The sequence below is a fragment of the Solanum pennellii genome, chromosome 1 (assembly GCF_001406875.1).
Source record: "Solanum pennellii chromosome 1, SPENNV200".
Lineage (NCBI taxonomy): Eukaryota > Viridiplantae > Streptophyta > Magnoliopsida > Solanales > Solanaceae > Solanum > Solanum pennellii.
In genome coordinates, this window is record NC_028637.1 from 70,422,269 (window position 1) to 70,436,214 (window position 13,946).

The following is a 13,946-nucleotide window of genomic DNA, read 5'->3' on the forward strand; positions in this document are numbered from 1 at the left end:
CATAATCACAATATTCAAATATATGGTATAAGAATTCATGTACTTACTTCAATGATAAAGAGTAAAATCCGAAAGTTCGCTTGATTAATCAATAAAAATCACCAACAATCAATTCAAAGAATCTCAAAATAATCAAGAATCTAACAAAAATCAAGGGCCTAACCAAATAATCTAGAGTCTAACCTAATAATACAGAGTCTAACCTAATAATAAAGAGTCTAACCTCAAAAACGAGGTTTTTCAAACTATTTATAGAAAACAAAAACCTAATTAAACAAGGACTCTATTTGCTAGAAATCTGTCAAAAACGCAGCTAGATCGACGGACATCGCGACGGATCATCGTGGTCACGACGGACCGTCATGGACTCCGTCGTCCCATACTTGATGAAATTTCTTCTGCTGCTCTCTTCATTACCCTCGACGGCAGGTATGACGGATCGTTACGAGCACAACGGTCCGTCGAGGGTCTCCGTTCCAAAACACTTGAACTCTTGGAATATGGGTACTGGGGCTACTTTGTTAGGATCGGAAATAAGCAGGTGTAAACGCGGAAGCTAGCAATGCAAACCTCGAAAGACCACGAGTAAGAAGACAACGAGAAATATACCAAAAGACACAAAGATATAATGTGATTCGGTCAATCGACCTACGTCCACAAGGAGATGAGCAATCCACTATAAATATGAGAGTACAAAATACAGAGAGAAACAACCTCAACCAAATTCACTCAGAATACATGGGAGGTTCACACAAGTGATAACGTATCAAGCTTGTGACCCATAAATTCTCCCCCTAACCAAAACTCTCAAAGCCCTTAAGACTACATTGTGAATGCTGATTAAGTTAGAAGGAACATTCCTCTATTTATAGAGTCCTAAACCTTTTCCTACAAGAAAAAGATTAGTCAATCCAAAACCTTTTCCTAAAAGGAAAACCTATTTATGGTAAGAAATCAGGGCAAATAAAACCCAACAAATCTCCCCCTTGGCCTGAATTTCTGACAAAATAAATTTGTCCACCTTGTTTACTTAATCTTCAACAACTTGCTTCTCCTCTCCATAATCTTCTTTGAAAAATTTATGTCTCAACACAGAGAACCTCTCTAAAACAATTTCTCCAACAAAATCTTCATTACTGTCAAAAAGGTTGCAGCTAAAACTACACCCGCCAAGATGAATACCTCTTTCTAACCTGGTTCAATCATCGATTATAAAACCACTGAACCTGACTCCATCATTGAATCTGGCTCTGATACCACTTGTTAGGATCGGAAATAAGCAGGTGTAAACCCGGAAGCTAGCAATGCAAACCTCGAAAGACCACGAGTAAGAAGACAACGAGAAATATACCAAAAGACACAAAGATTTAACGTGGTTCGGTCAATCGACCTACGTCCACAAAGGAGATGAGCAATCCACTATAAATATGAGAGTACAAAATACAGAGNTCACTCAGAATACATGGGAGGTTCACACAAGTGATAACGTATCAAGCTTGTGACCCATAAATTCTCCCCCTAACCAAAACTCTCAAAGCCCTTAAGACTACATTGTGAATGCTGATTAAGTTAGAAGGAACATTCCTCTATTTATAGAGTCCTAAACCTTTTCCTACAAGAAAAGGATTAGTCAATCCAAAACCTTTTTCTAAAAGGAAAACCTATTTATGGTAAGAAATCAGGGCAAATAAAACCCAACATACTTCTCTGACCTTCATGACAAACCTGCAGGACGGAACGTCATGGCTACGACGGTCCGTCACGTTTTCCGTAACCCCACACTTGGTCAGACTTCCCCATCTTCCTTCAGCAGCTGCACTACGCTGCCACCTACGGACCGTCACAAGCTCCGTAGGTGGTCTCTTCTACATTTCTTCGCTCAAAAACCTCCGCATTCATCTTTGGACAGATTTCCTGCAAATAAGGAGAAACTTATATAAAAATTAGCACAAAAAGGCTTATGGACACACTAAACTTAAGGAAAAAGTATTAATAATAACGTGAAACCACGGTATATCACTTAGTGACACTTCACTTTCCTTATCAACAAGTAATAATACCACACTTTTACCGATCACGTTCATTGTAACTAACCTCTTAATTCCTCACCTACTCTGTGTCAAGTCTACCAAATCTAATTTCAAGAATAACATCATCACCCTCATGTTGCCATTCTTTTTATCACGATGATCATCTCCAATTCAAGCTTAACATTATTACTAAACCTGAATATCAATATTATAGATTGCTTATTATAATAACTTACAACTACTAGATAAAATTTAGAAACATTCGCCCAGTAAAACTTCATGACAAGTAGTCAATCTTTATCTCTCAATCTTCATACTAACAAATTACAATCACATTCAACTTCACAACTTAAGTACTATTTACTCATTCACTATACATCATTTTCTAATTATTTCTATAACACTTTGAATATTATGGAATCTCCCTTAAAAATCATAAGTCTAGCTTAGATCTATCACCCAACGTATACTTTTACTCTTCTATTCAAAACCTACACTTGTTCAACACTAACAAAATGACACATCATCATAGCTTCTTTTCAACTTAAAGTATACTCTAACTCATCCTAACTATTAACTCTTACTCTACCTCCTATCATGGAATTTACACAAACTCATCACTTCTTAGTCTATCCATAAGGGAAAACTCCTCATTAATAACTTATTGGTTGCATGACTACAACAACATAATTTTTCTCGTCACTATCTCCCTTTCTTAGATTACTAAACCTTTTCATTCATTCTTCTAACTCTAGGCACTTTTACTACTAGTTATTATAATCTCATAACTCATACTATTTGTTCGGGTCCAACTACAACCCAAGCTATGAAAAACACTTACTCATAGGGGTCTCAACTAAAGCAAAGTTCAGAAAAAAAGAGTTTGGAAATACTCTTCGCTTTAACCTCGAACCCATGATTCATATGAATTTAAGTGCATTCTTTCGAAACTCAACATTTAACCCACTCACGCGCTTCTCTCAAACCTCTCTACACTATCATGACTTTCTTAAGATTTTTGCTAAGAGTTACTCATTGATAAAGATCTGACTTTACTTTTCAACCACCTTGAGTATGAGGGGTAGTCAACTGGATATGAGAAAAACACTAGTTTGAATGAGTTCCTTATGACATAGTTCTATTGCAAGATTTTTTGAGTATAAAAGAAGGGAAACTTTTCTTAAATATTTGCATTCTCTGATTTATAGAAGTGGGTCCCTCAAAACCATAAATAAGATCCTACTTGACACGGCTTCATAGACACCGTAGGGTACTTCAACTTTATGCTATGATAATAAGTTTATCATGACCCGAGTCTACATCATGGACGTGACCAATACTCAAGAATCATTGTTGGTCCCCAAGCGAACCCTCATCGTGGATGACTATAAGAGGAAGACTAACTCAAGCATACATAGGCATCAAATTGAAAGAAAAATTTAAAAACATTTTACTAAATCTAAATACTTTGTTGAATATAGTGAGTATGAAACATAAGTTTTTGATAAAACATATGAAACTGAAAGACTCTCCAAAAATATCAAACTATGAAGCATCTAATGTATACAAGGATGAGTGTTGGGAAAAGACCCGCGGCTTCTCAATAGAACTACTAGTAACAACTAATAAAATTGGAGTCCTCCAGAAGCAAGGAGGTCTCACTCATAAGAAGTGAGCAGATAAAGTTATCTCAACAGACTCTTGTTTGGGATCCTAATAACCTATAGTTGCATGATTAAAAGATGTAGGTCGAATGATATTGGTACATTGAATGTACGAATATGTAGTATAGCTGAATAAGAAATTTTTGAAAGAAAGGACTACAATAGATAACAGTGTACCCAAGCGGAATATAAAAAAATAAAATAGTTAAATCATTTAAAGCTTTACAAAATACTTTCTGATATTTGAAACCAACATAATAAGTGATATATAAAAATACACGTTAACTAATTGGAAATTCTCCAACTGACAACAATTACTATAAGCTACATGAGATGATACAACATTTTGCTCACACTGCTAGAATTGTCCTATACCTTGTCGGGGTATAGAAAACCTCAACTAAGTGGATCCACTAAGTTATGCTTTAAATCAATCAACAATCATCTAAAAAGTATGATCCTTTTATCCATGTTGGCATACATGGATTATGAGGACTTTGAGTTGTCTGAACTCGTCCCCATATCGGTGCTCAATACCGCTCATAATAATATATACTCATGCTCATATGTTTAAGAACATAACTATTCCTCTAGTTTGAGATAATTTCTCAAACTACCCTCTTAAAAGAGGTAACTTCTTTTGAAATATCTTTTGAATTCATGACTCATTTAGAAATCGCAGTTTCTCTTTTATCACTGTAAAAATTGATATCTCTAGAAATACATAGTCCCCTTATACTCTTACTCAATTCATACTTGATAAATATTTCTCAAAAAAATATTTTAATATGATCATTTATGACTCAAGAAGTCATATTGCATAAACATTGGGCTATATCTAGATACCATACTTCTCATACATTGATGGCATACTCGATTGTCATACTAATCATGTTTTACAAATTCATTTTCTCAAAACTTAGTTTAAGAACTCAAGTGTTGACTTTAAAAAGCTTTTCACAATTTATAACTCAAATCATAAGGCTCATGTGGAATTATGGATATGAACAACTCAACTTAGGTATCTTAATAGCAATAAGAATACTATGCACTTAGAACTCAAGAACCTGAAACTTATAACACTTAACGATATTTCTTCTTAAAAAATACTTAATTTATAGAGTCCATGTTGAAATATAGAAATGAACAAATCAACTCAAGAAATAATTTTATGCATAACATATAGCAATTCAATAGTTAGGAATAAAATTTCAAAAATAAACAAGAACTCAAATCTAGTTATCTGAAAAATACTCATATCTAGGGATCTCTTTTACTAATTTGAAAGTAGATGTAGGGCGTGAAGATGAACTAGTTCGACACTATGATAGTCTTATATCCCTAGAAGAACAAGGTTGTTGAAAAATCTTCAAGAAGAACTTGATAGAAGCCCTGAAACTATAGCTTGAAGGAGAAAAATCAAGAAAACCTTTCTTGAGATTTCTTGAATTAGTTTCTTGAAACGCTATGGCCAAGAATTATGATTTTCATTAGTGATTCATAATTTTATAGAGAAATTTGAGTTGGAAAGAATGAAATTCTTGGAGAAATACTTACCTTGAAGAAGAATCATTAAAAAGATTGAAAAAATCTCTAATGGCTTCTACTTTGATTTTTCCTTAAGGTTTTGTCTTAGGGTTTGACAAAGAAGAGAATAGTGGATTAATAGATGAAAATTAGATTTTTTTGGGTTTCTAATAGGTCAAGAAATTCGTTTAAGATTTTCTTAGAGGTAAAAGACAAAAACAACCCTTTTAAATGTTTTCCTGTCATAACTTTTCACTCAAAACTTGGATTGTTGCGAAATTAGTGGCGTTGGAAAGAAAATTTCACTAAATTTTATTTAATTGTGGGCCACATAAATATTTATATTATAAAATAATATGGTCATTTAAAGTTGACCCAAGTAAGCTCTTACATCAAAACATAATCGGTAAGGAAACTTTCAACTCAACTTTGTGTTAGGAGTTTTTAGTGAAGTTAATTGATATCCAAAATCATTCCCATAATAAAAAATTTACCTTCACAAAAATTGTTAATTTACTAATCACCTGATATGACCCTACAAGTAAACAAAGAATTGTTCGAGTCTTAATTTGGAAATTTTGGGGTGTTCCAGTTTGACCCAAAGTGCACCCTGACATTACATGATGTATATGATCCCTAGAGCCCATACACAAGCCACTTGACATATATACAACACAAAATAAAAGTCGAATATAAAATACTAGTAGAAAGTCTCATATCAGAAAAGAGTTTGATACAAAATCAAAATTCTAATCATAGTCTTGACAAGTCAATCTAATAAATCAAAAGATTGTTGGGATGTAACCAATAAACCATTTACAATCATCCAGAAATGAATGATATAAAAAAATAATATAGGTGATACGATCCTCGAAACATGAGGACTCACCAAGTCTTCAATGACGATCAAGCAACTAACCACAAGTAAAAGTAAGAGAAGTGTCTGATCCTATATTATCAAACAATGTAGGGACAAGTATTCATTAGTATATGAAATGTAGTAAGTATGACGATATGCATAAAAACATAAAACATGAGCATATAATAACGTTAAAAAATGATATGCATAACCAAGCTAAATCAGATTAAAAACTTTTAAAGTCTCATAAGTTATAAACATGGTCGATGCATCTTAAAAACCTAATGAAAGCTTCATGAAACCATTGAAATAACTTGATTTATTTGTGGATGTTTACCATTAACCGGCATACACCACGTGAGTTATAACATGAAATTTGGTGTCTTGCTCCCACACCAAAAAGGTATGTCCTATTTGCCAAGGTAAGGATCATAAACTTCTAACTTAGGTGGATCCATTAGCTATGTCGTTCTAAGAAAAATCCTATGGGTGCACGTAGTTAGGAACAAAGAGATTGTTTCCAGAGACCCGACCTGTACTAACGGGAATACCTCCATCTAAATGTCCTCTAGGTGCTAAGTTAATTTCCAAAGGAATTAGTCATAATCATATTATCATGCTTGGAAAGTTACCATTTAAACTACCAATCCAATTTTAAGTCATCATAGAGTAGCTCCTTTAAACCATGATTCATGCATATGTGAGAATCCTTTCACGAATCATGATTTGGTAAGTATGTGAGAAAATCTTTCACAATTCAATTATGCTTATCTTAAAAGAAACCTTAGATCATGACCATCTTCAGAAGGCTCAAGCATATTAGTGGCCTAAGGCAAAAATTAAACGGGACATTAAATTTGAATTGTGAATAACATTTATATAATTGATTTATTTTACTTTTCAATTGATAATATAACTATCTTATTTTAAATTATTTTTCATGAGATATAGTATTCTAAATATGTCAAATTTCTTTTAATAATTCCTTCATTTTCATGAAAAGTTTATTGTTTCTACAAAGAGTATTCAATATTTGTTAAAATATAATAACTTATAACCTAATATTATTAAAAATGAGGCCTCTTAAATTTGGAGCATAAGACATATGTCTTTTTTTTTAATATTGTCGAGCCACCCCTGACCATCTTTCTCAAAAAAAGATACATAACTTTCATTATTCATATTCATAACTTTATGGGCTTTCTTTTTTTATTCATACTCAAAATTATGAATAATACATGAAGTATTATAGAAATCTAGTGGAAGTCATGTAGTTTAATCAAAACATACATAGTAATATTGAAGTTGAAAAAGTACCTCAACATCAAGTAAGACCCATGGATATCACATGAAACCCTAAGACATTTAGGTGAAATTGAATTGAAAACATGGAAATTTTTAGGACTAAATTGATGAACAAAATACATTGGTGAACTTCCATATACCTTGATAAACAAAGCCCAAAAGCAATGGAGAAAAGGAGACTTAAAGCTTGAAAACCTAGGTGTTCTTCCTTGAGCTTAAGAAAATATGGAGAGGCTGAATGTGGATGGGATTTAAGGATTTGAGTATATGAGAGAATGAGAAAGTTTGAGTAGATTTAAGAGTTGAAAGGTAGTTATGGTCTTAAAGTTAGGGTCAAAACGACATTGTATAGGTACAATATGCATAGGAAAAGACTCAATTACCCTTAAGAAGTAACTACTAGAGTGACCTACGAATTGGACCTACGGTCCGTAGAACTTTCTACGGCTTGTACTGGTCAACCATAGAATCAACTTCAGAAACCCAAAATTTGCTGAACTTCCTACGAGACCTTTCTTGGGTCTGTCATTCCATCTACCGTCCATAGACCTATTCCGTAGAACCCCAGTTTAAGTCTAAATTCTTATTAAGTCTGGATCCTTTCTACGAGTGCTTCCTACGGCCCCTGAAACCAACTACGATTCATCAAACCAGTCTTTACACCTAAGGTATTAAATAACATCTCTAAATTAACTTTACGAGTCACTCCTACGGCCCGTCAAACTTCCTATGGCTGATCTTGTCAAGTCGTAGGTTCACTTACTAGGACTTAAAATTTCAAAAACTTAACTCATAGTCTAGCACTTTCTTTCTATGGTCCGTGGAACCTTCTACAGTCCATAGATAGTACTCGTAGTCACTGCACCAATACAAGAATTGAACTTTTCAATTTCAGAAGTGTTACACATATAAAGTGGAACCACCGATAAAGGAAACTTAAAACTCAATATAGATAATGATCAAGGCTAGGTGGCCCAGGTGGTCTTTTCAAAAACCAGATAGGGCTTTGGGTATAGGGGTTCATTACCAATCCCATAAGAGCAAAGCTCCAAGCATTGTGAAGAGGTCTTCTCATTGAAGTAGAACATAAGATAACTCCCTTTAATATCAATATTGACTCGACTGATATTATACATATAATCGCACATGACCACTTGCTTTATAATAATTTGATTGTTGATTGTAGATACTTAAAGATCCAAGGGTGACCTTATGTGTTCAGATATGAGAATAGAGTGGCTTATAATGGCCAATGAAGGGATTACAAATAAGGGAGAGTTGAACATAACGACTCTCTCCGTCTCTTTATATATATCTAGTCTTGAATTTTTCAAAACTCTGAGATATATTATTTCTTCATACATAGAAAACGATACATAAGTTATGTATCAGATATATAAGTCATGCATGAGATACATAAATATAAATCAAATTCATACTGATTTAGGTTTGGAGTAATTGTGGTTATGTATCAACAATAACATATATACCAAATACATTATAAACAAACAAAGTTGTAATGTATTAATAGAGGTGAAATGATGTATCTTGATATCAAGAGAGAAGGAAAAAGAGAATTTTGTAATTAGTTCAGTGATAGAAATTTTAGAGATTATGTTAATCTTTTTTTAAGTTGTGTAATTACATCATTTTTCAAAAAGCCCAAGTGTTTCGAAGCCCAAGTGTTTCGAAGCCCAGCTAAGAAAATAAAGTGGGACCTCTGTTTTTGTTTGTCTTCCTTTATCTTATCTACTGGGCAAAGAAGGCATGGTGTGTAACTCAACGAAGTATTCATCTAAGTGAGCGAAAAAATGGCTTCTCTAACACAGCAATTCGTTGGGTTGAAGTGCCCCCCAATGTCGACAACAAGGCTTGTGAATCCGAGTAATTATCATCATCATCAGAGTAAGCAGAAGCCAAGAATTGTAGTACAAGCTGCAGCAGTAATCGCAAATGCACAAACAAGAGAAAGACTAAAACTTAAAGAGATGTTTGAGGATGCCTATGAGAGATGCCGCACTACACCTATGGAAGGTGTTGCCTTTACTGTTGATGATTTTCACTCTGCCCTTGAAAAATATGATTTTGACTCAGAAGTTGGTACTAAGGTTAGCTCTCACATTTCAATTTTGCTCAACTACATTTGCTTTTAATTGATTGATTGAAGTATAATATTGAAATCTGTGATTGATTTTGCTGTTCATCATTGAATTTTTGAGCTTACTGATTGTTTTTTTAGGTCAAAGGAACGGTTTTTTCTGTAGATGCAAATGGAGCTCTAGTTGACATAACTGCAAAATCATCTGCATACTTGCCTTTACGAGAAGCTTCACTTCACACCATCAGACATGTAGAGGAAGCCGGAATATTTCCTGGCTTGCGTGAGGAGTTTGTGGTAGTTGGAGAAAATGAAGCTGATGATAGTTTGGTTTTGAGTTTGAGATCAATTCAGTATGACCTTGCATGGGAGAGATGCAGGCAGCTTCAAGCTGAAGATGTTGTCATCAAAGGCAAGGTATGTGTTTGATGCTACAGCTCTTTATGTCATGATTTTCGATCTTATTTATTTTTTAGCCATATCTTTGAATAGCACATTCGTTCATTTCTATTTCTCTGGATGGTTTTGCAGGTGGTTGGTGCAAATAAAGGTGGAGTGGTCGCTCTGGTGGAGGGCCTTCGTGGTTTTGTTCCATTCTCCCAGATATCAACGGTTAGTTGTATATTCACCACATAAAAGTATAACCTATTCTTCTACATCTTCTGTCATCTGGATCAAACATATTCATATTGTAAAAGAGAAATGGGAGGAAAGAGAACTACCTGTTTCGCAGATTGAAACTCAATTCAGAGTGGCTCATTTTATAAGAATTTTATCCTAATCCTAATTACCAGATCCATTTTAAAAAGATTTAATCTCCTAACTAATAAACAAACCTCTGGAATATTCTACACGATTACTCTATCCCTTTACAACAGTTAAAGTAGAAATGTTTTTGGTTTTTGGCTTTTTGGTTAAAAGTGAGACAGCTTTCATGTAGCAGAAAGAGATTTCTTTTCTGCAATGATATGGGATCTGCCCTGAAGAATGTTGGATCAATTAATTAAAGTTAAAGAAATGTTAACTGGGTCTAACAAACAATTAATTGTACTAACAATATATAATAATAAATAAAAAGATTAGCTATAGCAAGTATCTGAACTCTAAATTAAAAGATCAACTGAAGTGGCATTATGAGGCCTAGGAGAAACATGTTAAGCATAGTAAGGTGTCAAAAAGAGGATATTGTTTCTCTGTCTTAGTGCCTATAAATTATAATAAATGATTCCTACAAGGAGAACCATGAAAATTCAAATTGGTTTGCAATAGTACTAAACATGAGGGATATCTTGTTGATTTGTAAGTCAAAAGGCAATAGAATATAGGCCTTTTAAGTGCAAACCCCAGCAAGACTAGTATTTATGTAGAGAAGGGTAGAGGAGCAAATCCATCATCCAACGAGTTTGCGCCACCGACCCTTGCGGATGTCGCAATTATTTTTTAAAATAAGACACAGTAGAGCTATAGTTGTATACACCATAGGCTCTATTTTGCTATCCATTATCAACTCAGCTTTTTCACCTATGAATTTACATATTGATTCAAATCAAACTATGTTTATAATTTGGTGGGTTGAAGCTTTGCCTTTCTGTGTTTCCAACAAAAAATTACTATGATTATTTGACACTCATCTCAAGATTTCTCTTTCAGTGTGCCATATCCTAAAAACAATTTTTTGATGTTTCAGAAATCAACTGCGGAGGAGCTTTTGGAAAAGGAGCTTCCTCTGAAGTTTGTTGAGGTTGATGAAGAGCAATCGAGACTTGTTCTCAGCAATCGTAAGGCCATGGCTGATAGTCAGGCACAATTGGGCATAGGCTCAGTTGTTCTTGGAAGTGTTCAGAGCTTGAAACCATATGGTGCCTTCATTGACATTGGTGGGATCAATGGCCTTCTTCATGTGAGCCAGATTAGTCATGATCGTGTCTCAGATATTGCAACAGTCCTCCAGCCTGGTGACACACTTAAGGTGTGTATAGAAATTTCTTAAGCTGTGAAATATCTTTCCACTTTTGACGAAATCTGCAATTATCTGCTCAATCTCGTTGTAGGTCATGATATTGAGCCATGACCGTGAGAGAGGTCGAGTGAGCCTTTCTACAAAGAAGCTAGAGCCTACACCTGGTGACATGATTCGGAATCCAAAGCTTGTCTTTGAGAAGGTAAGTATTTCTATTTCAAAGTGTTATTTGTTAGTCTGTATTTATAACTACATCACGAATTCATAGTTGTGCATTATGCCAATGTTTGCTTGATTTCAGTTCTCATGATGCCAAAATAGTTTCTTTGTCTACTATGATTATGCTGTGCAGCTGGATATTCATCAGTATTTCTTTGCCTCTTGTCTCCTTTTCTGTTTCAGTTGATCTTTCTTAGTGGAAATAATTTATTCTTTCGAAATACCAATAGTTAAATCATCTCATTCTACTCTATCAAAATGATTCAGCTTGCATTTTCGTCAAAATTCCATACATGTTCTGAAAATGCTTTAAGAAGTACAGGGCTTTCCTTTTTGTCGAAAATACAGGGTTGATTTAATATGTACTGTGGCTTCTTGCTCCATCCATTTTTCTTCTTATTTTTTTCTTTTGTCAGAAGTACAGGATGATTTGGGATGGCCTTTCCAAATAAAAGTCCGTTTCAATATTCGATAATGTAAATTTAATGTTTTAGTTGTGAATTAGAACTTGTAATTTGGTTTTTATAGGCTGAAGAGATGGCCCAGACATTCAGGCAGAGAATTGCCCAAGCTGAAGCCATGGCCCGTGCAGATATGCTGAGGTTCCAGCCTGAGGTATTGTAATTACTAATGTGATAACTGCTTGGCATAACAAAAACTGAAAATATTATGATTTGAAAGTTCTCTCCCTTTAATCTTACATGGAGCATGTCAATATTTTGTATATCATGGAGAGGTCACAACAGGACACTTTTAGGGCAAGACCAGGCAATTCGACTATCATCACCACTTTAAGTGGGGTAAAATGGGCGGGAATAGAATAGGAGACAGTTTGGCTACGCCAAATCTGTTTTGTGGTTACACGGCCTCTTCTTTGAACGTGTCTTCTTTTCCCTGGTTATTACTTGTTTAGTGAAATCCAATACTAGAGATTTTGTAACATACAAAGTATTTAAATTCCAATAGCAAAGGACATAAGTAACTTTAAATCAACTGTTGAAGCTATCTTGTAATAGAACTCTGCCAATTAAGTTCTTTTTACGTTTATGTGAATATATATAATCTGTGAAAGTAGAAAGAACAGGATATGGGGAAGAAGAAGGTGTCTTGTTCTCATTGGCTAGAGGATATAGAGATTAGTTGAAAACATGCTTTAAAAATATGGAGAAGGGAGAGGAGGATGAAGACAGAGATTGGCTGGTGAACGTTTGACCCTTCGGGGTGGCCCAGTGGTTTGGGCTTCAGACTTCCATGTTGGAGAGATCTCAAGTTCAAAACCCCTTGCCAGCAAAAGCAAGGGGTTTGCCTTCTGGGTTGAGCTCTTCGCACTGGGCTTGCCTAGTACGTGTTACCTCTCTTGTGTGGTTTGCGAGCTATTGCATAGGAGTGAGAGTTTTACCCTGTGCGCACCCAAAGGATAGAGGTATTTCCCTTGTCAAAAAAAAAAAAGAAAACAAAGCGAGAAGGAAAGAGAAAAGAAGCAGCAAAGTTGAGGATCGTACTAGCCCTGAGAGTGAAAGAAGATGTGAAAACAATTACTGAAAGGCAGAAGTTAAAGAAGCTACTGAATTCTCTCATCCTTACTTTCCACATCAGGAAATGTGAATTGGGTGAGAAGAGAGAAGGAAGTGGGGATAGGAGAACAAAGAAACGAAGGAACACGCATACTTTAGTTCAACTTCTTAGGTTCTAGCGTTTTGGCTCAATCGTCTCCCTTTGTTCAGCTAACCAAATGTGTTTTGATATAGAGATTGCTGATTGGTCGTACTTTCTCCTTACAAATTTCGGTAGTATCACTTCTATCCTTGAAACTTAATACTAGTGAAATGAAGTGAAATGTTATAGAACATTTCCAAACACAAAAGTATCATATAAATTAACTTGTATTCTGATGCGCGTCAAGTGAGAGTTAAAGTTATCGTCATTTTCTGTGTTGAAATACTTGCATGTGATTGAGAGTACTCACTTCTGTAACCTCTTTCTTTTGTAACTTCTCAGAGTGGATTGACCCTCAACTCTGACGGGATTTTAGGTCCGCTGACCTCTGAACTACCTGAGGATGGACTGGACTTGAGTGAGATTCCACCAGCTGATGATTTATGAGTTCTAAATCAAAACCCTTCGTTTGACCCATTTGTTGCATAAGTTGTATAAATAAACATTGTTTGTAGGTTTAGGAACTAAGAATTGTACCCGCAGTCATTCTATTGTATTTTATCATATGATCCTCAACTACTTGACGTGCAGTTTTGTTCTAAGAGAAGCAGCGCTAGCATCAGTAACT

At 34.8% G+C, this 13,946-nt stretch overlaps 1 protein-coding gene across 1 annotated transcript; it reads left to right on the forward strand.

The window, feature by feature from the left end:
• Nucleotides 1-9,137: 9,137 nt before the first annotated feature.
• Nucleotides 9,138-13,946, forward strand: LOC107006470 (30S ribosomal protein S1, chloroplastic). The gene is made up of 7 exons (XM_015205018.2): nucleotides 9,138-9,493; nucleotides 9,625-9,900; nucleotides 10,015-10,095; nucleotides 11,171-11,452; nucleotides 11,535-11,645; nucleotides 12,191-12,277; nucleotides 13,661-13,946. Exons 1-7 carry the CDS (start codon nucleotides 9,197-9,199, stop codon nucleotides 13,763-13,765), a joined length of 1,239 nt encoding a protein of 412 aa, XP_015060504.1. The 5' UTR covers nucleotides 9,138-9,196; the 3' UTR covers nucleotides 13,766-13,946.